General features: G+C 41.6%; 1 protein-coding gene across 3 annotated transcripts in view; it reads right to left on the bottom strand.

Annotated features, from left to right (window-relative positions):
* Positions 1-26,670, bottom strand: part of GRIK1 (glutamate ionotropic receptor kainate type subunit 1) — a 173,400-nt gene that overhangs the window by 6,342 nt on the left and 140,388 nt on the right. For all 3 annotated transcript variants that reach the window (XM_075433154.1, XM_075433165.1, XM_075433175.1), the window contains 6 exons: positions 25,345-25,548; positions 24,494-24,717; positions 19,188-19,306; positions 14,774-14,991; positions 9,268-9,493; positions 4,621-4,871 (listed from right to left, as the gene is read on the bottom strand). In XM_075433154.1, coding sequence (XP_075289269.1) covers positions 4,621-4,871; positions 9,268-9,493; positions 14,774-14,991; positions 19,188-19,306; positions 24,494-24,717; positions 25,345-25,548 — 1,242 coding nt within the window. The remainder of the gene's footprint in view (positions 1-4,620; positions 4,872-9,267; positions 9,494-14,773; positions 14,992-19,187; positions 19,307-24,493; positions 24,718-25,344; positions 25,549-26,670) is intronic.

Raw genomic sequence — 26,670 nt, 5'->3', positions numbered from 1 at the left:
GCTGTGTTAGGGAAAGGAGAAGCTGCTTTGTAATTCCCACAGGCAAGCCAAAGTCTGTGAGGCTGTCTGTGGGGACAGCTAGACAAGGGAAAATTATGACTGTGACTAACAATGTGACTATTTCCTTGACAGATATGAAAATGTTTACTCAAAAAAAGACAGAAACTTTCTAGATTCTGCATTCATCTAAACAGTGATTAGAAAACTGGTCGAAGCCTCAACCCAGAGGATTTCTTGTGTAGAACAATGATAGAGATAAACACACTAGGAATTTTCCTTCTCCTCTGAGAGTTGAGAGGAACTGAATTTAATTAGTTTTACGTCTCTTCCACTGGGAAACTGCAAGCAAAAGTGCTTTCTTAAATCAGGGATACAGAAGATCTAAATCAGGTCTTTGCAGGTAAGAAGGCTCATTTTAGGAAGAACCAAAGCTTTCAAGGCACTATTTGAACAAGCTAAAGAGCCATTTTGAGCAAGACAATATCTTGCAGTGTCTGGAGTGGAGTATAAACACTCACGTACATGGATGGGCACTGGTAGAGAAGAATTGGTATAGCCCAGCTATGAGCAGTATATCTTCATCACAAAAAGTACTTAAGCCTACTGCCAGCATAAATAATGCCGACCAAAAATCGTAACATGAATAGAAGAAAAACAGGTCACTGTATGCTCCGGCTTTTCTCCGGAGACAGGTATGAGAGAAACAATTCAAGAGGAGAACAGATCTTCGCCACAGCATTTCGGCAACTGAGTGTGAAGGCATCCACTTGAACAAGTTTCCTAATTGCAGTAGAGTTTTGAAATGGTCCCTCAATAAAACAGATCATTAACTTGTTTGATGAGGAGGAACTGCAGTGGGCAAGAAAACATAAAGTAGGTGCGAATGGTGGGAAATGAATTGGTGAAACTAGCAGTAAGCGGGAATATGATGAAATACAGATAAAAGGTAATCAGGTTTTGAAAACATGGTGGTTTGCCAAGGTTCATGACATTCTACGACCTGGCATTTCTATACATTTTGTGTATCTCAAATTGTTGTCATATGTTTTTCAGCAGCAACAACAGATCCTCTCTGTTGTCTCCTGCCCTGGCAGTCCCCAGACTAGCTGAGCACTAGAGGAAATCAAATGCATGTCCTTCCAGCGTGTAAAAAACATCCAGTACCAACCTCCTACACAAAAGTGTCCTTGAGCATTTAAATATGCAAAGCAATGCCAAGGCTTTGCTGTTTGATATAAATTGATATCCTGATTTTGCCATAAAGGAGTTTTCTATGTTACAAAGCCTTGCGATAGTGAACATCATGAATTGCTCAAGCCAAGGCAACTCCGTTATTCTGTGAAAGTTACGTACTGGGGATGCCTGAGGGTGCTTATGTTGAATATGTTCTTAAATGTTAATGGTTACTTGGCATAAAATTTAACTGATAGATATGATTTTGTGCTATGATAGTTACTTGGAGGCTTTGGCTAATGAATTTTAAATGGATGTATTAAAATTCATTAAATATTGACACTGGGAATTAGATATGCCAGCTAAAAATTGCTGGCTGCTTATAATAGGGGTTCAGAAAGTTAATGGAGCCCTGCAGGTTATTTTCTGAGGTTTATAAAGAGCTGCCTGGCCCACTTGCTGAATGCTTCGGCAGAGACCAAGCAAAACATTTCTCCGTGCTTTTAGTAATGAGACTGCCATTGGTTCACTCAGGTTTGGCAGAAGATGAAAGGCAGGTAAATAATTTTTCTTACCTGACAAAGGTGAGTCGCCCCATGAAATGACAAGATGGCAATTGTACATAGAGACTATGATATTTCTTAATATCTACTACATTCTATTGCACTCACTCTTCACTGTAAGTGTACTTATTTTCTGTGATATGCATTTAAACTGCTCAGATTTCCAGGACTTTAACAATTTGCGTTAGATAAGCTTATCTCCTGCTGAAGCAAGAGGCACTTTGAAGTCGTTAACTCTGTGTTGGTGAGTACAACCTTTGCCATTATGCGCACTGTTTAAGTTTAAGTTTCCATCGGACACACCTTTTTTCTTTCCTGACTATACAGTGTGAATTGAGGGCTGTGTTCGAATCCCTCGCTCCTCTCGGATTAACTTGCCACAGTCCAACTCCGTAGATAAGGTGGTGCCAGAAGTGGAGTTGGACGGATGGGTTTGCTTACACTGTAGTCCGTAAAAGAAACAAAAGGCCTTGCATGCAAGAAAAGAAAAATGGAGAAAATAAATAAATGAAAGAAGTAAAATTAAAAACAAACATGAGAATGAGATTCAAAAGCTTTCTAAATCAAAAGAGATTCTATTTATGGAAACAGAGAAGTCAAAGATTGTATTCAACTCATGCTTTGGATTAGTTTAGTGATAACATACACTGTATAGCATTTTCCATCTAAGCTTCTTATTTCACCAGAAGAAAAAGAAAAGAAGCTGAGAGAAATCAGAAAGTTATACTGGGATCGCTGGTTTCTGCTTTCTGTGAAATTACTTCTGGAGAAGAAGTATGATGTTGTCATATTAACTGCTTTAAAGATTTCAGTTATTAAGAGACTGCCTGTAGCAAGCAACACATTGCTGTGAAACAGTAGCACAGTTTCAGAAAAAGCATATATATACATGTATCCCTGAATACTATGTTATTCACCCAACGTATTGCCAAGTAAACTAACACTCCGTCATGATGTAAAGCTTTAGGTGTACTTTAATTATCGCTTCAGGAATGCATTGCCTTTCACAGACTCCTGAAGAGTTTCCAGGATATTCTACACCATATTAGCCTTTCTACTAAACATTTTAATTAGCTGCAACTGTTCTCCAAAACATGCTTGAATGAAATATCTCCTGAGACATGAATGAAACAAAGATATTGATACATTCTTTACGCATTTTGTGCTAAAACTGCTCTACAGGTTTAAAACACCAAACAGAAAGCTGCAATATGTGCAAAGTACATTCATCCTTTATCTCTGCCTTTTCCAAAACAGGGACATTTTGATTAATACAGCCTGTAAAGTTGCTCCACGAGCTGCATCTGTTGTTTGTAGACAGTGCCATTGCCTTTAATGAGGGCTTGCTCAGGCACATGCGGAGATGTCTGCACGGTCAGGAGCTGCCCTTTCTTGCAGGATACTGTGAGGACCAAGTCCACTAACATTAGCGTTAGGTGTCATGGACCCAAAATAACATCAATTGCCATTTGGAAAATGAAGATGCATGGTAGGAATTCAGCTCACTTCCTTTCAGCTGTCTGAATAGCAGGAGTGTAGCCTTAGCTTAGAGCAATCCCTTATCACCAAGAGACGCAGGTGATTTATCCTATCCAAAATCAGATGTTGGCCTCTGAGGTCCTCAGCCCTGGCTGCTTGTTTTCACTCAGGTGTCAATCCCTCTCACGTCCCAGTATCACTGCTGCCTGCCGTGTAAACTGCACTTCCAAGACCGAGTTCAAAATGTTCTCCTTCTCCTCCCATTCATCCCTCCTGCCTTCGTTAAGCTTATTCTTGACAGTAATTTCTGGCATTTATGTCATCAACCTTGCAGGATTGCACCTTGGATGAAGAGGATGAATTGCCCATGGAAAAGCTAATGCCTTTCCTTTCTGAAAGTGCAAAGCGAGCTTCAACAACTCACTTAGAAGTAGATGCTTCATGTCTAGAAATCTGAAGTTAGGTGATAGGAACCCACCTCTTGGTGATTGCCTCAGGGGCCACCGATCCTGCAGTGCAATGTGACCCTCGTCCCAGCAGTAAGCCCAGCTGAAGTGAACAGGGTCAGCACAGCTATGGCAGTTGAGCCAAACAGGGCCACCCACATCAGGGTATAGGAGATAGCCAGAACCAAACCGTCACCAGGGAAGGCAGCCAGAGTAAGAGGGCTGGCAGACAACTTCAGGAATAGACTCCAAGCTGCTGCTTATGCCTTGTTTCTTTTACAGCATCTGGTGGTTCAGTAAATGGGTGTTTATGCTGTATTTTGATGATCGATTCTATCTCACAAACTGCTGCAATACTCAAGGCATGATTTATACACAGCATTTCCTTTGTTTTCCCTCTGCCCTTTTAGATTGCTCATTACGCTTCAGTGGAGACATAACCAGAATTTCTTTGGCTCCATAATCTTATTTTACTGTGGCATCCATCACCTTTCAGTAGGTCTCCCTGCTTTGAAGCGCATGCTTCAGCAGTGTGTAAACCTGTGGCTGTGAAAAATGCTTTTTAGAGCAAAAGAGAAATTACACTTGGGGATTTGGAAGTACGTTCCTGTTGTTACTCAAAGGGTCAATGGTAATGCCATATAAAATAAAATCCAGTTGTGTGTTATTCCTTTGCAATGTATTTTATATTTGAAGCCTTAAAGATCAAGCAGCAATAGTTTGTGAAATTAATTGCTCTTGTTCTGCACTGCCATACTAAGCAGCACCAATTGGACTGTGGGTGAGGTACTTCCCTGTTCTTATTAATAAATTATTTCTCTTTAGCGCCAGAAATGCATGGTGAGAGTTCAACAACACAAAATCTGCACTCCAGCAAAGAGACTTCTAATATCGTTCCCTCCACATCCACAATCCTGAGCCTCCCAGAAGCATAAGTGAGCTGGAAATGGATGACTCACCTGCTCAATATCGCTGTTTTTCCTTGATTTGTATATAAATTCACCAATGGCTACAAACACTGACAGAACAAGCCCTGCAGCGAGCACTATGAAGATGCCCCCAATGTTCTCCACCCCGAGAGCGCTGGCTTCTTTGCTGTCCTCCTCAGGGCAGCCGTTGCCTCGCCACCACTTTTCCTTCATCATATGCAGCTTTCCCTCCTCCTGGAGCTGGAGGATGGCGATGGTGATCTTGTCTCTGTAAGGAGACCCTGCAAGGCAAGAGAAAGACTCGTCAGTGCTGGCTGCGGAAAAGTGAAGGCAGGGAGGGAACAAGCTGCTGCTATCTGAAGAAAAAATGCTCCCTTATCACAAGATTGATTATTCTGGCTAGAAATTGCTAGTTTCTCTTTGTCTGGAAGCGGAAAGAGGACTATCTGCTGGTGCCTGCCCTGGGGACTGGAAAGCATAGCGCTCCTTTGGTGTGGTTATTTGTTTGAGAATTCATTATAATTTCTAGGGTGTCCAACTGAGGTTTATTTAAGCCTTGGCAGTGGTTTTTCTTGCTAAGTAATTCCTCCATATCATGTTTGAATATTGCTTTGAGCATCCTTTGAGACTTTCCGTTTTGCATCTCTTCTATTTACTTCAACATCTGTTTATTTTTCTTACTGCATGTGAAATGAGTAGCTGCCTAAGAAAAGCCCACAATCAGTCAGATACATTTTCTTCTCACTTATACCTACATAAACCCACAAATCCGCTTGAGCTACCTTATAGCTTGTAAGAACACAAGGCAGCCCAGCCTTTTTTTCAATGACTTGCAACAATACTGGCACTGCAAACTGGAAACAACAAATATTTAATGCTTTTTATTTGCAGGCCAACAGCTTGCTCAATGATGTGTCTTCAGGCTCAGCAGCATTAATGGGCCCGTACAGTATCTGGCGAGCAGCGGGGTCACATTGGGCAGCTCAATCTGTTTAGGTCTGACTCTCGCGTGCTCTGCTCTGGCTCTCCATCTTCCAAAACCTCTGCCGCCTGCAAGTCCCTTCAGCCAACCTGTGCTGTTGCAGAAGCACAAGTCCGTAGCCCTAAAGGAGGACAGGGAGAGACTCACCCTTCGCTCCGCTTCTGGAGCAGCACCTAGTTAAAAGAAATTGCTACTGATTGTCTTTTCCCGTGTTGCCAGAAGCTGAAGTTATCAACAATAATAGCAGCAACCCTGTTATTAATTATAATAGAGAAGCAGGATTTGGTTTTGGCATTGTGAGATAGACTTTTCTTTATGGGACAAGGGTTTTATGATGGCAAGCAGGAGAAGGTTACAAGAAAGGCTGTTTGGCTCTAAAGGCATATGTATGCCCCCAAACCCCGCCACGTTGGGCTTCCTACAGCTGGCAGCATTTAGTGTCTGGGCTGAAACACAGTCAGTGTCACCAGTCCTTTGTCAGTGTAGCTGACTACCATCCACCTTTTATTCTCCTTTAGCACACTAATAAGACTATTTTATTAAGCTGTAATTTCACCAAAAGGCTTATTTTGCTGCAAATTAAAGCAGTTGCAATTCTCCAGCTGATCCAGGTAAACAAACTTTAAGGCAGAACTTGTGCCAGAATTTCAGTGATAGGGTGAAGCACATCGACAAAGAGACTTAAGAAAATCTTGCTAGGCACCACTTTATGCATCTAAATAGCCTTGGAAATTTGGCCTCACAGCCTCACTTTTCTTTCTCATATTGCCATGCAGAACATCATTACAAATAATTGTACCACGAATACAGGTCCCCCTCTCTGATTTCCATTTCCTCTACCCACAGCATTGTCTGAGGAAAATCAGTATGAAAAACATTGCAGTTCTTAATTTGTTGTGCCAACACTCAGCAACACTCAGCTGTTTTTCAGAGTGTCTTACTGCCAGCACTAGGACATGCTGTGACCACAGATGCCAAGAGACGTGTGTTAGATTATACAAAGTCCATCTGGGAAACCAACAATCAGAAGCCACGGGTTGAGGTAGCCAGCTTTGATAGGAAAATACACTTGCTGTAAGAATAGATTATTTCTATGCATCCTATTAAAGAACCAAAAATAAGCACAACAGATAACAAAACAGAAACACCTTCAGAACTGACTTTGCACAGAGAAGTGAATTATTACCACTGAAAACAACACCTCTCAGAAGCAAGAGCAGAATTGTTTCTACCTCGGGAGAGGTTCATTGCGCTAATAGCTGGAGTCTGTTAAATGGCAGGACTCATCTATTTTCCCTTGTCTGAAAGGACATAGCTGTTAGGTAAAGTGAAGCAGCCTGGGTCACAGCACAGGATTTGTGGGAATGTTCATTCTTTCTTGTGATGTTTATGTTGCCAGCAGCATTATCACAATTCATCTTGAGGGTAACAGGTACATCTATATTTCTACGCATGCTTTTAAAGTTTGTCAAGTGTGCCTGAAGTGCTGGACTGGGGATGTTTTATTGGTGAGCACTAAAACCACACACAAATTCATCTCCACACCTCTTTGAATATTCAGCACATCATTTATGGCCTCTGAGCTGTGAACAACCTACCTCTCAGGCCAAGAAATTCATCTACCTACTTTTTTAGCAGTCTCCCAAGTAACTTGTAATAGCTTTAGCATTAGAATTACTAGCATCAGCACTGGCAGTGATACTGGAATTAAGATCTGCCCTGACACCTATAATAATGTTGCTATCTTCAACCAGATTCCTCCCAGGGTAACGTTTTGCATCAGATTTGCTTAGAGATGCTTTTACTACAGCAGTACCAGGGTGCATTAAGTTCACCACCAACCATTGCTTCAGATTTTTCACTAGTAATGCTCTTTGCCAAGAATCTACTGAAAACCCTGCTCTTTGTGACCCAATGGCTCCGTATTAAACAAAAATAGAGATGTTTGCTGATATGCCTAGATGTCCTTCAACCTAACTCAGCACAAAGAAGTGGGAAGAAAGCCTGTATCTGCAGTTTTTACTTGCAGAAGTTGCTCTGGTAAATAAAATAGTACATTTCCTAGATTCATAGAAGAACTTTCAAAAATTCTCCTTCCTGTTTCTTTGGGAGCCAAATGGTGATGGTATTCAGCTCATTCACTGGAAATTTTAGAGTGCGAGGCATACTCTTGCTACTGCAAATCCTAGTTATGTGGTTGTGCACTCTCCTGAAGGAACAAATGCAGACCATTTAAAACTTGCTGAAACTTTGTTGTTAAGGGTCACAGACAAGTCTTTTTTTTTTTTTCCCTACAGCTTCTGCAATCAATAGTCTTGAATGCCATGAGAAAAATAACAGAGCCTTTGGGGTCCATCTGAATAGTGGAATGATCTCCCTGGCTTATCTTGTTTATGAAATCAATCTTTTAAAAATTTAAGACGCCTGATGGCATTGAATTATTCCACAGTGCTTCGAGATATCTATTCCTCTGAATTTTGCTGGTTTTCCTTAAGAAAAAATTAAGGCACATTTATCATAGAAGAAACATCTTATAAATATATTTCACAGCTGTATTTCCAATGGATGCACTCTCTCTGCGGATTACCATCTGTTCCAATTATTCCTTCATTGTTCTTGGTTTAAAGTGTGGCAGCTTTATAACTGCAATGAAACTCTTGCCATACATTCATCTTTATTTGGGATTTTAGCTTTTGTATAATTTTCCTCAGGGTGAGAACACTGTTCTCACTTAACCAGTGGAAAAACATACTAAAAATGCTATGTATATAACAATCTGTCTGGTAGCAGAGAGAATCACAGTTCAAAGTGCAGTGCTGTTTCCCCCTTATTTATATCTGGTCTACCAAGAAACCGATGGACCAAATACTTCACTGTTATACCTGTGTAAACTGATATTGCCCTGAATAATTTCCCTGAAGACAATAAAATTGCATAGCTATTAACTGAACGTGGCGTGTTAAATGCATACATGAGCAGTATGGAGAAGCGTATTATAGAGGAAACAGATCTGGCTGTGCAGTCCCAATTATTCACAAGAACCCAGCACAAAAAAATCGCACTCTTTCTAATTCCCTACAATTAGAAAATCTTGAAAAGGACAATGGAGATGCTAAAAGAGGTCTATTGGAAAGAGTTCCCAGAGGTTGGGAGCCTTAAGACTCTGCTTAGCTCAAAACACCAAAATCCCTGATACTGATGCAGAACCTTGAACTATTTCTCACTGTTTGTATGTGTCGCTCTGAGGTCATGAAACAGATCAGGAATTCATCTCCTTGCATGCAGCTTTCTTTGGGACGCATATGTTGCACGTAACATTTATCCTGCCACTTCCATTTTCCCAGAGACACTACCGAATTTCTCAAACTAAACTGAATTTCAGCAGAGTGACTTGCACCTCGAGCAGCAGAGAAGATACTCAATTTGGTATGCATGGGATGTTCCAGAAGGCAAGCTGGTCACTCAACCTCGTTCTGCAGACGTAGCCTGCACTGTTATATTGCCTCTTGCTGGCAGAGACTGCTTGCAGATGAGCAGGGCAAAAGAAGATGTTTTGCCTAAAAGGAGACTCCTGGTGTCTGTTTCAATGAGAAAGGTTTCTAAAAGACGAGGACATGATTCAAATGGCCATCTAAACTTCTGAAGGGGACATTGCTGGGTGTGCTCCACACCACCCATGCTTGAAAGCATCTTACCTATAGGGGTTCCCACGCCGTAGCCTTTGGAATCGATCAGCCCCCCGATCTGGGTGAGATTGCAGTTTCTCTGAGTCACGTACTCTATGCTGGTTGACTCCATCAGCAGCGCATAGTCCGTTGTGAGCACGCGCTGGATTCCCTCGTCGTTGTTCTTCACCAGTGCTGTCTGCTGCCTGCTGCTCATGAAGGCCCACATCTTCTCATATGTTGATATTTTGGATTTCTAAGGGGGGAAAACGAGGGCACAGGATCACACCAGCACCCAAGTTACACCTGTAAAGTATTCCTCAGCTTTCTATTGTGACCGATGCCAAAAGCAGGTCTTAAATGAAAGTGAATCAGTAGCAGGGCTTTCCTTCCTGCAGCCTTTCTCTGTTACTGTGCTTTATGCTGAGGAACCTCTTTTTGTATTTCCTTTGTAGTGCCAGGAACTTCATTACCGGCACAACTGTTAAGTGTTTTGAAGTTTTTTGGGCTAATGCTGTTACAGGGATTACAGCACATAACCCAGCTGAATTAGTGCAGCTGGATACTGCTGCACTCAGAAGCAGTGCTTCTGCCTGTCAGGGCAAACGCACTGCCCCGAAAACCTGATGACCAATTAAGTACTGGCTCTTTTGTATTGATATCTCTTGCCTAGAAGTTCTGTACTTCAAGGATAAAGCTTGAGAAACAAGCCCAAAACGGCTTCTAAGCAAACTTCTGCTTTCTGCTTTCCATTGCAATCAGACTCAAGTACTTCATCCTTCTCCCACTCAAGTTAAGGGGGATTTTCCCACCAGCTTCAGGAGTGTGAACATGTCCTGTGTCATCGCCCAGCTGCACAGCAAAGAAGGATGCCAGAAGACCCAGCCACCTCCATACATTGTTGAGCATCCCTCCCTCCCCGCTCCTCTCCCCGTGCTGCAGGAGCCCCGAGGGACCCAGGCACCCTGCAGGGAAGGGCAGTGCCTGACCCCCCCCTGTTCACACTTCTGCCTTTGCTGGAGCATGTGAAAAGAAAAAACTGAAGCTGCTCAGGGACATGCTGCAGGCTGTGCCTTCTACCCTCAACATGTGCTACCTGCAAACCAAAAAACCTTCAAGCACTCGCACAGTACTAACACGATTAAATCTCTCTCTTCTTTGTATGGTCTCAAACTACATTGACCACACAACGTCACTTTTGGATTAAATATCAAAGTAGGCCTACAGACAGCTGGACCACTAGAAACTGCCAGTAGAAATTATTTTCTCTCAAGATGGCAAAGCCAATCATTGTTGCTGCAGCGTAGCACAAGCCAGACACACACAAAATGACTTTTTAATGTAAATACGAGCCAAAGGCCCTCCACACACTTACATTTCCCCCGCCCTGGGGGAGTGCATCCTACCTTCCTTTACGGGCCCTAGCGTTGGTTTATAGCCATCCTAGCTGATTTTAGGCTCACTGTGTGGACACCATATGTGCTTATTGCAGTGTCATGAGAAAGCTGATTTTCTGGTTCTTTGAACTTTGAATGTTGATATGCTTTACCTGTAGATTCAATACCTGCAAATGTCACCTAAATTTCACCTAAGTTTGGTAAGACACAACATACCACTAAACTTTGAAGATGGTTAAGTGGCTCTTTACTAGTAGAAGCCATTTTTACTGTTCATTTGGGAATATTTTTTGAAATTGATGATGTTTATGCAGTAGATTAGATTGAATCTGGTATTAAATTTATTGGAAGGATGTATTCCTTATTCAGACAAGTTTGAAAGAAAGATCTTAGCTTCTTGACTTGCCAGCTCCCATTTTTTTCAGGATAGATCACATGCCAAATTCTGGCTTTTGATTTCTCATTGATTTCAGTGGAAACATGTCTGCATATCAGAAGGTAGGAGCTGGCAAGAGTGCAACTTGAGACTAAGAACTATTATCACAGGGGGTCAAGAAAGCAATGGAAGATTTACAGACGTATTGGAAACAGAACAAGATAACAGTCTGGAGAAACACATGTGTATCATGATCTGTGGATGTGAAACATCTTGCCTTCAGTTGGACTTTTCCCAAAACTGGACATGCACACTGATGGGTAATGCTGCCTGAGATCCTGCTGGCTCATCTGCCTAGAACCCCATCCCCTTGCTGGAGGAGTCCTTAACTGTCCAGGCCCTGTTTCCTGGACATTTTATGGCCAGATCTGGGATCTATGTACAGGGAGGAGGTTGACTCTGAGGTTCCTTCAAAGTCATAATTCCATTTTTTCCCCAAAAAAATTTCAATTGCTTTTGTTTTCATTCCCCCCACTACCTGGCTAGAAGGCACAGTCACCACAGAAACATTCTTGAAAATATTGCCTCTTTAGCAACAGTTTTTCTGGGGACACTATTACAACAGAGATACTAGTGTCAGGCATTCAAAATTAGTGGAAAACCACAACTGTTAGTACATGCATTATAAACAGGTCGAAATAAAAAGTAATGTAAGTTTGAACAAATGCAAATAGAGTTTTCAGAAAAACAGTGGGAATACCTTGGTTATCTCATATGGTTCCCAACCTGCATCGCATCCAACCGCATACACATTCTGGATGTGTATATGAGATGATTGCATAATATCATCTTTCAGGAGTTTCCTGCCGCTACTTTAAGCACAAAAATCCTAAACCAAAGCTCTTCAGAGTTTGCTTCGTGCCAGGATCTTTTTCTGCACTTGATGTGTTCAGAAATCCTTTTGCCATGTGTGTCTCTTACAGTGCTGAAAATCAGTCCTGAAAATCAGGTCTTTGCATCTCTTGTCCTACATAACAGGCACTCGCTTGTTCCTCTCTTTCATAGCAAGGAATGCCTGGAGTGTCATGTTTTTGCTTTAAATAAATGCTGTTCTGAAAGAGTCTGCCGTTTCTCTTGGCATTTCTTGGATGAAGTACTGGGTGTAGCCCTTAGATAAATCAAATTTTGCAACATAGGAAGCACTTGGAATAATGACTTCTCCTTAGTGTAACCCAGCCCTGCGCTACACTCCCGCAGGATATTTTTACAGCCGCTGCACCTGGTTGTGCTGATTCTTCCTTTCCCTTTCCCTGTCCCCATCACATCAACACTCCCAGGTGGCAGGACTGTCTCTGCAGCACAGGCTGCCCACCAGAAAAGTACCTTTCACCCCAGGTCTGCTCCTCCAGCCCTCAACTCGCAGTGGCACGGCTCTCGGGGGGTACCCCTGCATGTTGGGGAGTTCCCAGAGCCTGTCACGACATGGGGCAGCCTGGAGAAAACTGTCCAGGCAGGATCAGGAATTCACAGCTCCCCAAAAAGAGGCAGAGTTGTTTCCGGTGTCTTGTCTAAAATCGTTATAGCAAAGGTGCTTTTTCTTAAACTACCACAATGCCCGAGCAGCGCGGAAATGGAGTCACTGCTGCCCAGAAACCTTTACTCCTGCCTGCTCCTAATTCTGAGTATTTGGTTTTACATCCTCCCAGGTCTCTTACTGTGGGTGGGGGTTTGTGCACATGCTTACTTAGCTCAAGAAGTATATGCAGAATTTTACAGTCAAAGGGGGACAAAATCATGCCCTCACAAAGCACACAGTCTTCCTTTTGCATACATAAGTATCTATCATATTTATAGTACAGAGACCTACTCCGTGATTTTTTTTTTTAAGTTTTGGACAGTATAAAGAAATCCTAATCTTGTGAGGAACTGGAGGAGCTTTTGTAATAAAAATAATAACACCTTTTATATAAGACTTTGTGTGTCTCACTAGTTTACAAGTGTGATAAATTATATTTTTCATGCATCTTTCACTATGTCACCTTCATTCTGCCAGAGAATCCATCTCCATTCTGTACAAAAACTAGCATCCTTTCACTTCTGTTTGTGTACACGTGTATTTCGGGCGCAAGTAAGCTAGCATGTATAGCATATAAATATTTAATCATCTTGTCCAAAACTGTTTTTTAAAGGCTTACATACTTTTAAGCCTACAAGTTTTAACCTCAGGGATTAATGGTGCAAAAAAAATCAATGCAAAGCTGGAAACAGCTCTAGAAATTTGTTCTGAACTTCTCATGCTGAAATTCAGAAGCTCTTTCCTCTGAAAAACCATGGAAGCAACAGGTTTTGAAGATTTCTCTCTGATGCTGAATACGACTTCAGAATAGCAATGTCAGTGACTGTCTTTGAGCAGCGAAGAGCTCTTAGACCAAGGGAGTTTCCCAGAGTCCTTCAGAAGGCAGCACAGCTGCTTCCTCCAGCCTTATACTCCTGGTGAGAGTCCCGTACTTGCCCTAAGCAGTTTCCAGGAATATCTCCGGATGGGTTTCCCAGCATATCTTAATGGAAATGTCAGCTTCTCCTTTCAAGAACTGGCTATAACGAGGCTATGAAAAATGTTGTAGTTTGTGCATTTCTTTCAGCACAGAAGTGTTTCTATTCAGCCACAGGAGAGCCATTACGAGGGCAGTTCACCCTTGACAGCTCCATCAGGGACAGCCTACCATCAGATCTATCACATGATTGAAATGTCCTTGATGAGAAGTATTCGTACTGAGAGATGATCCAAATACTTCAGCCAAGTGTGTGCATGTGAAAGCACTTTGCCTCGTGTGGGAGCGAAGGGTTTTGTGGTTAAAGCAGGCAAGGGGTGCTCAGGCTGGAGCAGCAGGGGCTGGGGCCTCAGCACTGGAGGCTGAGGCCGTTCGCTCCCATGCAAACGTGTGGCATGAAGGTTATTTTGCCCCACATGCACCTTCCCCACGATGCTTCATCCTCTTCAAAGGCACTGCATATTTGACGATCTATAAACACCACTCTTAGGTGCTACAGTGAAAAGCAAGATACCGGTTCATTCAGTGCCTGCTGAGACTACAGATGAAGCTGCTAATTAATTCTAATTGTCACAGGATTTTTGTGCACATATCCTATATTTATAGCTTGTTGGCTTTTACGTTGATATTTTATGACATTAACCCATTTTCTACATAATTAATACTAATAAAGCAAAAAAAAATGCAGTTATCTACAAAGCAATTAGCCACAAAAAATGATATTTTACTTACAGATGTGTTCATGCGTATGTGTGGCCCGTGTATTAACAGTCTCTGTAATATTGACCATGGACCATTTTAAAAAAGGGACAAACTTGCATTTTGACCGCCTGCAATATTTTTCTAGTGCAAATGTGACCTTCAGAAGTGATCTTAGCCAAGCGGCTGGAAGAAGCCAAGATCCCATCCTGAGAAACAGCCTGGAGGAGAATGTCCCCACGTTTATGCCCTGATTCCCTTCAGATTCTCCCACCAAAGGCATGGGTCTGCCCCTCACAGAAGTACAGCATCAGATTGTTTCTCCATACGTCTTGGGGGAAAATCTCCCATCTTTCATACTAACATTGCTGAAGAATTCTCTATGGATTTGGGCAAAAGATGTATTTACCTCTTATGCTAATCCTTTCAAGTGTTGTGATTCTGCCTCACCATTTATCACTGGAGGCCCACGAGTCATTTCGATTGCACAGAGCTGGCTGATGCCATCTTACCTTGAAGAAGGTCATTGTGGATCCATCTCTAACAGCCCCATATTCTATCTTGGTTTGCTTTGCCAAATCATCTGCTGAATCGATGGGGGATTCCATCCTCTCCACGGTCAGGAAGGCAGCCAGGTTTGCAGTATAGGATGAGATTATGATTAAGGTGAAAAACCACCATATTCCTCCAACTATTCTGGTAGAAAGAGCTTTAGGCATCAGCTCTGATCCTGTTACAATATCATCAAAACAATCACATTAAAATGATGCTGAAAGATGCCTTTCCTGATGCCACAGACTGTTTTTAGGCACAGAATGCTTTTATGAGCTGTAGTATGATAAAATGATTTAAACAATAATCTCACAGATGCACAGCTAACATTTATAATGGTAACACACTGTGAAGGGGATGTATGCCATGATATATGACAAATGGAATTATCCTTGGGTCTAAGCCCCATTACACCTCTGAGCTAATGCTCATCCTGATACTAACCTCTCACATCCCCAGCAAGCTATGCTAGTATTTTTGTTCGTTTCCTGAATCCCTTTTGGCTACTATACTGTAACCAATTTTTTAGTCAGAGATCTTTAGCAGAATGCTATTCTGCTTACAAGCTACCTGGCAGAAATACCTTACAGGATAAACCTGCCCTGTGCATCCTATTGACATACCTAAGCAGAAAGAGGGCAATCAATACGGTTCCAGTGAACTCCTCGGCCTGTGTGAACCTGAGATCAAAACGCAGTACACGTCTTACTACAAATGTGTGGCTTACATTTGATAATTCAGAGGGTGAATTGATGTGTTCTTCGGATCTATAGGGCAATGCAAAGTTTTGGACAGTGTGTTCAACACTCCTTATTGCTGAAGAGGTTTCAGCAGATCTGCCTGCATGTCACACCGACAAACCCCAAAGTGATCTGCCATTGACATAAAACCCTACAGAACAGCATGGGTAGGTGTTAAGTGTGCTGAAATGGCGTCTAAAGAGCTCAGACAAATTGTGTTTAAGCCACACAGGTACTCATATTTCTAAGCGGTCTGATGCAAGTTTCATGTTGTTTTTCTGAAGGCATCCACACTGAACTTCGCTCATTGTGTGGGATTGAAGGATCTGCTTAAACAAAGCACTTAGAGAGCCACTTGAATACTTTTGACTTCAAAGTTCAGCCTTTGCATAATTGTTTTGTTGATGAAGGATGGACTTAAGAAAGTACTTAAGTGCCTGTGAAAGGAGATCTCAGCACGTAAAGCTTTTGATGTGACAAATATATTTCTATTACTGGGAAAATCTGTTGACATATTATCTCTCCCCAGCTATTTTATGATTTCTGTAAGAAGTTTAAACATGTTATAAAGAATATTTTCAGACTTTGCAAAAACTCTGATTGTGACTTTTGGGGCAAAGACCAAAAGGTTAAAAACTTTCCAAGCAATCAGCAAACAGATTTAACTTGGTTTTATAAACATATAGACATGTCTCTTAAAGGTCAAAGCTAAGCATAGCCCAGGGGTTTGAGTAGGTTAACAGAACTGCCAAACTGCAAGAGCAGATGCTCTGCCTGTGCAGCCCTGGTACCTCATGGATTTCATATTAAGCCAGCAGTCTAAAAGCAAAAAGTCTCACTTGAAATTTTTGAGTCCAAATGCATCTGCTTGAAGAGCTGTAGCTCTGTCTGGGTTTATGTTTGTGGTCTGTTGTACTTTCTTGCTTTTCAGATTAGAATTTTTTTTCAATACAATGAAATCTTTTCTTTTTATTGGATTGTTTCTCTCAGGAAAAGTGTGTGTTTATTTCCAAGCTGGGGTTGACCTGCAAAAGCTGGCTTCTAGGAGTGCTGATTCCGGTCATCCTGAAGGTATTATTTTTTTCAAGCTTAGACAGCTATACAAATATAATTTCTACACTTGGACCCTGATGTAACACCTAGCTCTGACATATACAACCCAGTAATGCATAATAACCAGCTACCTTACAGCTACCTTCACAAGCAACCACGAAATCTGCCAGCACAGCCTTACAGTGGCGCAAGAGAGTAGGCAGAGAAGCCCTGTGTGCTGAATTTATGGAGTGAGATGCCAAACCTCCTGCAATTTCCTCTAGCAAAAAGTTGGTTGTGAAAAAGCAGCAGAATACATTCAGTTCAATTAAGCTCAAGACACCACAGTCTTTTAATTATGCAATGAGCTACTGTTTTGCTTTCGTGAGGTGCTGAGCACACTCTGCTCCGAGCTGAACCAAGCAGGCCCAGCATCTCTTTTGATCACCCCCATGATTATTTCAATGTTCACCTTTGTGAGGGCCTTGATTCCAGAAAAAAACATTGATATATGCTCTGTGCTCACCAACTTCACCCTAAGTGCTCTCCTTCACCAGATATTCCTGGTCTGACCCGTCGCCTGGCTGAACTGGGGCTCTGACAGATAGCTTGCCTCTCCAAAAGTGATAGTTTCTCTGAATGGATTGGATGAAATGTGCCCTGTTTGGATGCTTTCAGAATATGCATCTGAGACTGAATTTCAGGGGAAAAACAGGGGAAGTAACGTCTAAACAAAAACGTTGCTAACAAGACTTGGGGTCAGAGACAATACTTGCTGAAGTCTCCCTAGTGCCTTTTTATGGCAGACATGACAGCCAATCCTGATCCAGACTTTGCTCACGCTCTGTAGAAAAGAGAAAGTCTGATCATCACATTTTAAAATTTAATAACAAGTGGCTTCCAAATCAAGCATAACAAGCAGCTGCTGCCAACAAGAAAGAGTGTAACGGTAGACGCAGAGTTTCACAACCATTCATGTCATGTTCAAACTCTTCACATTAACAACGATGCACTTACAATCACACGCACCACAAGTTTGTACATGGAAACATTTGTGTTGCCTTACAAATGTTTTTTCTTTCTTTCTTTCTTTGTTTCTTTCTTTCTTTGTTTCTTTCTGTTTCTTTCTTTTTTTTTTTCTTGCTTTTCTTTCTTTTGTTTTGGTCTTAATCTTCTTGAAAGACAAGCAGAGTCTGGTTGGGGCTGACTGTCATGTACCCAAGGTAGTGGTAACGAGCAGACACTGCATCCCACAGTTTGCTGTGGATGATGGTAAACTCCAAAAAAGGCAGTACATCAAAACACAGAATCCTGGGGCAGTCTCACACACAGGGCAATCACAGTTATATACACACACCTGCCTGATACTGTAAAACCTCAGCCTGTGTTTTACTGATAGATTGGAAGGAAAACAGAACAAAAAAGCAAAACAGAATGGCTCTTCCTTCATCCAACCTCCTTCAAAGTAGTTTCTATGAGGACGCTCTATAACCTGTCAATACATTAGTGTACCAAGAAAAGCAAGTGCATCTTAGGTACAATACAAACTTTATTCTCTATCATATGTAGGAAAAAATCCTCCTCACGTTTTTTTTACAGCTGTTCATGTCTGTTAAAGAGGGAAGAATAAACTGTACCTGGATGAATGCAGAGATGGTTTTATATTCCTCACTTAAGTATTTAGGAATTTAATACCAAGATACTGCTGGGCTTTCCTCTGGATTGCCTTTTTGGTTGCTGCTGTGGGATGGGGTTTTTTGTTCAGCTTTGATTCAACTTGAAATGTTTGTCAGTAAATACTTTCATTCTTTGCAGCGGACCCCAGTTTTGGTGAATATTGATCTAATTGGAAACTTTAGAATATACGCATCGTGAACAAATGTGTTTAGTACATGTATCTGTTTGACTTCCCATACGGAGTAAGCTTCACTGCCCTTCCTTGTCAACTGAGTAAAATGTCAGTTGTTTCCAAAATCATCATCAACAGGGACTTGTGACTGGGTTAAGTTAATGCTTCTAGGGTTGGATGCATTTACAGAAGGATAGGACTCATACCTGTAGAAAAGCCATAAAAAAAAGGTTTGGGTTTGGGTTTGGTTTTAAACAAAGTGTTTGACAAGTGCCAACAAACTTAACAATCCTTCTGAAGAAAGAGCATCTTTTTTTTGTTTGGCAGTTAAAACAGTTTTTCTAGGGTAGCTAAGGCTGTTACTGTTTCTGTTGGGATGGAGCCCAACATTTTCCTGCTGCCAAACCTCTTACACCAATAAACTCAACTTCAGTGTGAAGCACTTCATATCCCTTTTGCAATTATTTTACATTTCAGGTCCAGAAACTCCCATGTGACCCTGTCTGCTTCCCATTCTCTCAGATGCTTCCGCTCCTTCCTCCTGCTGCAGCCCTACTCTGGGTTTCACAGGTTCCCCTCCTCTGCCTGCTCCCGGTTGCAGCGACACGTCGTTTTCTTCCTTTCTTCTCTTGTTTAGGTTCTGAGATCAGGTTTTACAGTATATGTTGTATTTACAGAGGGTGGAGTTTACCAGCACAGAAGCCCTTGAGCAGACTGTGGGACGTGTGCAATAACGAAGTGTAACCGGTGTACCTTGCTGCATGAGAGCTCCAACTCCAAACCAGAAACTATTTAGTAAAGTAAAATTGTTTTCCACCACATCTGAGTCTGGGTTGCACGGGTGGGGGTTATACCATTCATATGGTGTAAACCTGTGGCAGTTAACAGAAAAAATCTGTAAACATCAAATAGAGTACACACAGCGGCAGCAAACCTGCTGAACAACGCACAAAGTGAGGAGGTTAATGAAGGAAACAAGAAAAAGGAAACCTCAGCTGAAAGGCTGTCCTCGGGACGTCTCGCAGCTGCCTTGTGCAAGATGTGGAGCAGTGCTGCAATGCCATTTTCACAGTCCTGCATCGAGCACAGGGCTACTTACTCCTTTACTCCTTCGGCTCTCAGGTTAGAGCCCTCAAGGGTGAGGTTGCTGCAAAGCCCCAAGGCTTCCCTGCCTGCACCGTTGACAGACAGACAGACAGACATTTGCAGGGGTGGGGGAACAACTGAATGCCAAGTAGCTGCTCCTTGGTAAAGCATTCAGAAAATAATGAAGGAGCAGCGGCTCTCCAAAGGCAACCATCGTTAGCTGTCTGCAGTTGAGATGTTGCACGCCAAATGTGCTCTCCCTCTACAAGGCTGCCATGACGGTGGAAAAAAAAAAAGGCTGCCGATCATTTGAAGGTGTTAGGGAGCAACTGCAGTGCTTGAAAGCCACGGGGCCATGTTGTGGGGAGAGCGCTACAAGGAGGATTGCCTTTACCAGAAGAACTGTGCTCTACTCCCCACGCACCGTCCTGCTGCCCTGCACAACACTTGGCAGAGCTACATTAAGGGCCATTTGTCCCCAAAGTACCTTGCCTGCTGTTGTTTCCCACTGCTGCGTGGCTTGCTGCGTACTTTCTCATCAAGTTTATGAATATAGCTTTAATTTACAATGCCATGCCAATACATTTTAATTACTGTTTCAACAATATAATTAAGCATCAAATTTATGCACAGTTGCAAGCAGAGTGCCTTGCTTAGCTGAAGTAACGAACTCTGATAGTAATGATCCCACTAACTGAAAGAGTATGTAGCTTAGGATGCCATTAGCTGCACAATATCACCATTACTAGTACAATAGTATTAACAATTGTAACAATAGACGGAGTTTTCACATTCAAGATAGAACAGTTCTGCATACTCTAGTTAAAAGAAAGGCAGTCGTCAAGTCATATGTTTTAAATTTGTGCTAGAATAAGTGAAGCAACCGTTGTGTAGAAATGAAATTATTCCCAACTCAATTCGTGCGTATATGGGGAAACACATCCTTAATAAGAGACCCAGAATTGGAATCTGTAGGTTGCCTGAGCCGCCATAGACATGAAGAGGTCCCGTGCTGAGTGTTCACCCACAGAGTCCTAGAATGTTGACACAGGACAGTAAGAAGTTGTGCAAATAACTCTGCCTGACCTGACCAGGAAGGCCAAGGTTGGGATCTTGCATCGTTTCAGACAACAACCATGTTCAGTAGGTTGGACACAAATCTCTCCATCACCGAAAGAACAAAATGACAGTTGCTAGAAAGTGGCAATGAAATTCTGCCATCCGAACTCTTCCTGCCAGACTGGAAAGGTTTTATAGCATATATTTTAATGTGATACTAGGGTATATATTTCTTTTTCACCTTGAGATAAAGCTGATGTTCTTCTTGTGTTTCTATTGCTGTGCTGAGCTTTAAGAAGAGGCTATTTCACTGCTCAGGACTTCTGCATTCCTGGCCACTTTCCCCTGTATTTTTCCCTCTTTATACCTTCTAGCAGTAGCTATGCTGAGGTTTCTGATAAAGATGGGATGCTCAAGGTCACCTAAGCGCCTTTTTATATAGGCTTTGTGTGACATTATTCAGCACTGGTAGTTACCTCCGCTACCTAGCTCTACCATCGACATTAACAGCACAGCTGATGTGGCATTAGCAGGAAAGGGAAATATTGGCAGAAAACGCCTTGTTCACTTGCCACCAGTGTACTTAGGAAAAGAGCTTTTCCAGTCTGTAACCCTTTGCAGTGATGAAAACTTCAGTGTTTGACTTTAAAAATTAATATAACAATGACAGGGATACGTCAAAGACAAATGAGAAATTATTCAGCTGCTGAAAAGTCTGAAGAAATAACAGAAAGATTATCCCAGTCTATGAAAATTTTTTCAAAGTGTTTGTCTTCCATGAACTGATGTTAAAATACTGTTCACCATTTAATTTACTATGGCAGTGTTAAAAAGCAGACACTTCCTGACGTTCTTAAAACCAATCTAACCAATGTTTGCTGAAACACTTGGCAAATCTTACAGAAATCTTGACATATTTGGAGCTGTGAACAGGTCTAGATGTAGACCATAAGAAAAGCTTAGCTTCTTGTAGTAGATTAGAATTTATAAATTCTAAAGTAAATTAAGATGACATGTGAACACAGTTTTGTGTACTTCAGCCTACATAGTTGTGACATGATTAGGCACAGGTTTTAGGCATCAGTTCAGAAAAAAGCCCTTATGTCAGAAAATCCTTAAATATTCAGAAAATTGTGTGAACTATTTTGCTGAACTAGTGGCTTCTTCTCCTCTTTTCTTAAAATAGGTGAGTTATGAGAATGACATGCAAACTTGATATATTTAAGTTGTTACCAGTTGGGTTTTTTGCTGTGTATTATAAATGTGTGGCTGTCTATACCTCCAATGACATGTAAGCTTTTCAGACAATTTTAGCCACATTTGATAAATAGGTAGAGGCTTTAGAGGTTATTATGCTCCTGCAAGTGTTGTGAAACACTGCTGTAGTAGCCCCAGTAGAAGAGAAGCTGCAAGATGAGCTCACAACTTGTTACGTATAGTTAATCCACATGGGAAAGATCGCCTATAAATTCTTCAGCTGCAGGAAAAGCAAACACACAGACAAACAAACTTCAACTGGTGTTCACAGTCCACCAGGAGACACAAATCTGTAGGGAAATCAGGCTTCATTAGTTACGCAGCTCGTGGAACTACTGCTTTTTAGAAAGATTTAAGAAACAAAACATGACACAATTACACAGGGATTTACCCAAAGGCTACACTGTGTGATCTGGAGCAATGTTTAACAGCCAAGAGAGAAAAGCAAACAGGTTTCACAGCCTATAATTTGGAAGCACTGAGTGTTTCCCTTTGGTTTGTTCCTGGCCGCGCATCTGCTTGTAGGCAGCTCTGCAAGAAGAGGACCCTGATGCTTACTTATTCTTGAAAACTCGTTGCCTCTATTTTAGAAGATTGAAGCTCTGAGGATAGCTCAGGCTTTGTTTTCCCTTCCGCCTGTTCCGAGGTGGAGAGGACTGTGGGATGTCTTTAGTCTTGGCACACAACTGCAGAAAAGTCAATCTGTCACAGTTGAGCAGATTAAATATTAGTCATGAATGAGATCATGGTTTGCGTACAGTAAGAGTTATTATTTATGCTACAGTGAGCCACTGCAAGAGCTTGTAGGAAGTCATGACTAATTGTATACAGTCCCATAGCTGCCAGGGATGGATGAACTCTTTCTTTTACCTAGGGCGAACACTCATAAGTTAACCCATGACCTCTCCTCCTCTAATTCCCTCCTCCCTCTTCACATTCTCAGCAATTTAAAGGAAAAAGAAAATCCCACAAATTTCTGTGCTTTAGTACTGGTATAGAAACATGCAAACAAGCCAAGTATTCACATAGGTTGTCCACCTGGAACACGGGTTGTTCAGTGGACCACGGAGAAATGGATGTCTGAGGCCAATCACGCTCAGCAGAACTGCGTGTGTGAATAAACATTTTGCAGGTCTGTGTCTTTTGATTAAAAGAAAACAGTGAATTGGAGGAAAAGCAGCAAGAGCTTCATTTGACTTGGCTCACACAGAAATGGAAGTCCGGCAGAATGTGTTATCAGATTTAGTGATTCAGCTTGCAACTATTTTATGACGTTTGAATGAGACATGTGTATGTATACATTGGAATATATACATTATTGCTGATTTCTTGAAGTCGAATGCCATCATTTGCAGTAAAAACTGCAGCATTTCTATGTTGCCTTTGCTGTGATCTGAGTGTGTGGAACTCCAATGATACATCACTTGAGTTATTGTATTTCATAGTATAAATGTTTTCTTCGCCTGTTTTCTCATGTACTTTATTAATGTGGAATACGTTGCTGTATATGCAAAACAATAGATAATTTAAGTTGGGAAAAGCTTAGTTAGGTATCCTCAGTAAAAAGAACCAAAACATGAATCTCTGTGAAGCACTAGTAAAATATTTATGTTTTAAATTATGAAAAGAAAAAATGAAGGATAGGATGAGATCAAATAAACAGAGTTGGGAATACACGGCCACTATCTGAATGAAAGGACAATAACTATGCTAGTTCAGAGTCCAGGTTAATTAAGGAGTATAGAACAAGTATGCCTCAAATGACCGATTTCCTCTGATAAGTTTCTAATTTCATTTTCTTTCATGCTTGGTTTGCTCTTGTTCAAAGCCCTAGAGCAACTGACTCCCAGACTGTGGTTCATGATCTCTGAGGCCACAATACGTAACTTGTACCCAGTTTGTGAAACCGTATCAGCTGTCTAGAGTCTTTAAGGTAAAGTTTGATGATAAGGGTACAGAGTGCTGTGCTGGCCCTCTGGAGATGTGACTGTGGTCCACCTGTCCAGAACTTTGTGGCACTTCTGCCTTTGAGAGCTGTATGACTTTTGGCTTCATTTGGAAAAGCAGTGTGTATGTGATCATTTCCTGCTGGTTTTGAATAGGGACATCACTGGGAGCTTGCCACTGACAGGCAGGGTGCACCTCAGGACAGCACTGGGAGAGAGCCTTGGGTATACATCACCTTGCAGATTGTCCCTCAGGTTCCCAGGCACGTCATCTTGTATTCTCAAGGGGGAACAGGGTGAGCTAATTAACATCCTTCAACAAAAATTTGTTCACATCGTCTTTCTTACCCTTTAACTGTATGCACTGTTAGTGGAACAGAGAAATGCTTTCACACAAATAGTACAAACTGCTTCTCAACATGTAGTCTGCTGAGGTGTTGTGTACTGGCAAAGAAAGGCTGACACATTTCATTGGATATTTCTCTCCATTCAGCCCTTAAGGAAAATAAAATCTCTTCACATTGCAATAAATAAAAGTGATAGCAGTGTTGATGTAAAAATATCAAGAGACTTTCTAGAATGTTATGTTTTAGGACTGGATAAAACCCTTAGGATAGTATTATACTATATCTACTTTGCAGAGCCCATGCAACACCTGTGGGAGGAGAGGTAGTTAGAGTGGACGCATCTAAAACTACGTCTTTGACTTACCTTGCAATGACGAACAGAACACAACTGACTCCAAGGCAGGCTAGGAGAACGTACATCCAAATATCAGGAGAAAGAGGGTTTAAAAAAGAGAAAACACCAGGGTTTGTCCCATTGGGCTTCCGGTACAAGATACTGATTCCCAGCGTCATGAAGGGCTTGGAAAAATCAATTACTTTCTCTCTTACGTAAGTAATAGTGAGAGGAGCAACCGCCAGATCAGCTTTCTGAAAACACAAATGGGAAAATACTCATTCTTCTTCATGTTCAGCAAATGCACTACAATTCCTTCCATTTTTCCCCCCAAGTATTAAAAACTAAACCAAACTTGACTATAAATCTGAAACGTGCAACAAAATTTAACATTGCTAGGGTATTTGGCACATGAAGCTCTGTTTCAATACTTTTTGCAGGCAGAGGGACATTTGTGGCTTTTATGTAAGTAGGAGAGGCATGACCAGGGACATGGGGCTCAGTCCTGTGCAATGGGGCAGACTGGGAGCAAGGACTGCCAGGGCATCTAGGCAAGGGCTACATCCGGAGGGCAGAGGCTGCCGCAAGGCAGACATGAGCTGGAAGCTCAGCCTTTGCTGTCAGAGTTTGTAGCCAAGGGGTGGGCAGGACCCGTGCTAGCTCCGTGCCCACTGCCCCACCACAGAATGAGGTTCCCCTCCAACACCTGCAAACTGTTGGTTTAGACGTACTGATGTGACTTCCTACTCTGACAAATTGTGATGAAGACAGACCAGTGGCTCTAAAAAAAATGAAAACTAAAGCAAACACTTCATTTGGGCTGGCTTTATAAAAAATACCACAGGCAAAAGGAGAATCAAGAGAGAAGGATTGAATCTTACATGATCTATGAGTTCTTTGACCATCCCATTCCACTCTCCTTTGTCATTCTGGGCTCCATATTTGCCATCAGAAACTAGTTTGACCTCATAGATGAAGCCTAAAATATTTGACAGCTCCTTTAGTAAGTCCAGGCAATAACCCTCAAATCTGTCATTTCCGTACAAGGGCTTGTCAGACTTCTTGTACATAACATAAGGATCTTCCTATAGAAAAAGACAGCAGACATAGTAACAGAAATGAGGTTTGTTTTGGATTATATCAGTTTCTCTAAATTGTATTAATATTTTATAAATGGATTGCAATTAGATGGAAACCAGTAATTTACCACGTCCATTTAAAGCTGTTTTAGGTGTGTTAACAAATAGACTGCATCATTTAGTGACAAGAATAAGGGCCCTAATTTTCAGTGGAACAGACTATTCGTATCTCCCACGAGGTTTAATTAAAGTAGTGCTCAGCAGCTCCAAAATCAGACCCAAGATCTTTACTCTACATTGTTGCACCCTAAGGGACAGAAAGGCAGATTGAAGGAGAGAGAAGCCTAAATAACAGAATAAGAATAATAAGGGGAACTTAAAATTTTATATTCTGTGAGAAATAAGTCTTTATTGAAAAAAATCTTCAAATGTACAAAATAGCTGTGAGCTGAGCAGGTATTCACATGAGAGAATGGAGAACAGCATAGGTAGGTTGCAGAGTACCTTGTTGCTTTTCTTTTTAAAGGATTTTGGATCGAAGAAGATCTGGGCAAGCAGGTTTCTGCAGTTTAATGTGGTAAAAGACCCCAGGCAACAGAAAAGGAGTGTAGAGCAAGCCTTTGACTTCTTTCCCAAGGAATTAGGTGGAATAATTGAAAACAGTGTCATTACTGGCCAGGCAGAAAGCGCGAGGCAGAAGAACTCGTGAATACCCAGTTGCATGTTTTCCATTTATCATAGTAAGGACGTAATTCAATCTGTCTATCCACTGCTCGCTACTTTCTTTCAGTCCTCTTCATCTCATTTTCAGTAAAAAGGAAGGATGTATAAGCAATGACTACAAAACTGAGTGTTTGTGTGTGTTAATTCTTCCAGGAAGAAAAGTATGCAGGGTTGGTCTCTGAAATACTAAGTAAGTGAAACAATTTTGGAGGCAGATCTTCCTGGGATTCCTTCATTGGCAGTGGGTTATTTTTGAATCAATATTGTGGATAGATGAATGTGTGTGCCAATTCTGAGCCTAAATGAAAAAAATTGCTTTTAACAAAGGCTAGTTTAACAAAACATTATTTAGTGTGGAGGAAACCAGCCATGGACTGTGGAGTGGAGGTGGCAAAGGCAGCTGCC

Source organism: Opisthocomus hoazin, chromosome 1, assembly GCF_030867145.1.
Source record: "Opisthocomus hoazin isolate bOpiHoa1 chromosome 1, bOpiHoa1.hap1, whole genome shotgun sequence".
Lineage (NCBI taxonomy): Eukaryota > Metazoa > Chordata > Aves > Opisthocomiformes > Opisthocomidae > Opisthocomus > Opisthocomus hoazin.
Note: the sequence above shows the minus strand (reverse complement) of the source record. Positions and strands in the feature narration are given on the sequence as shown.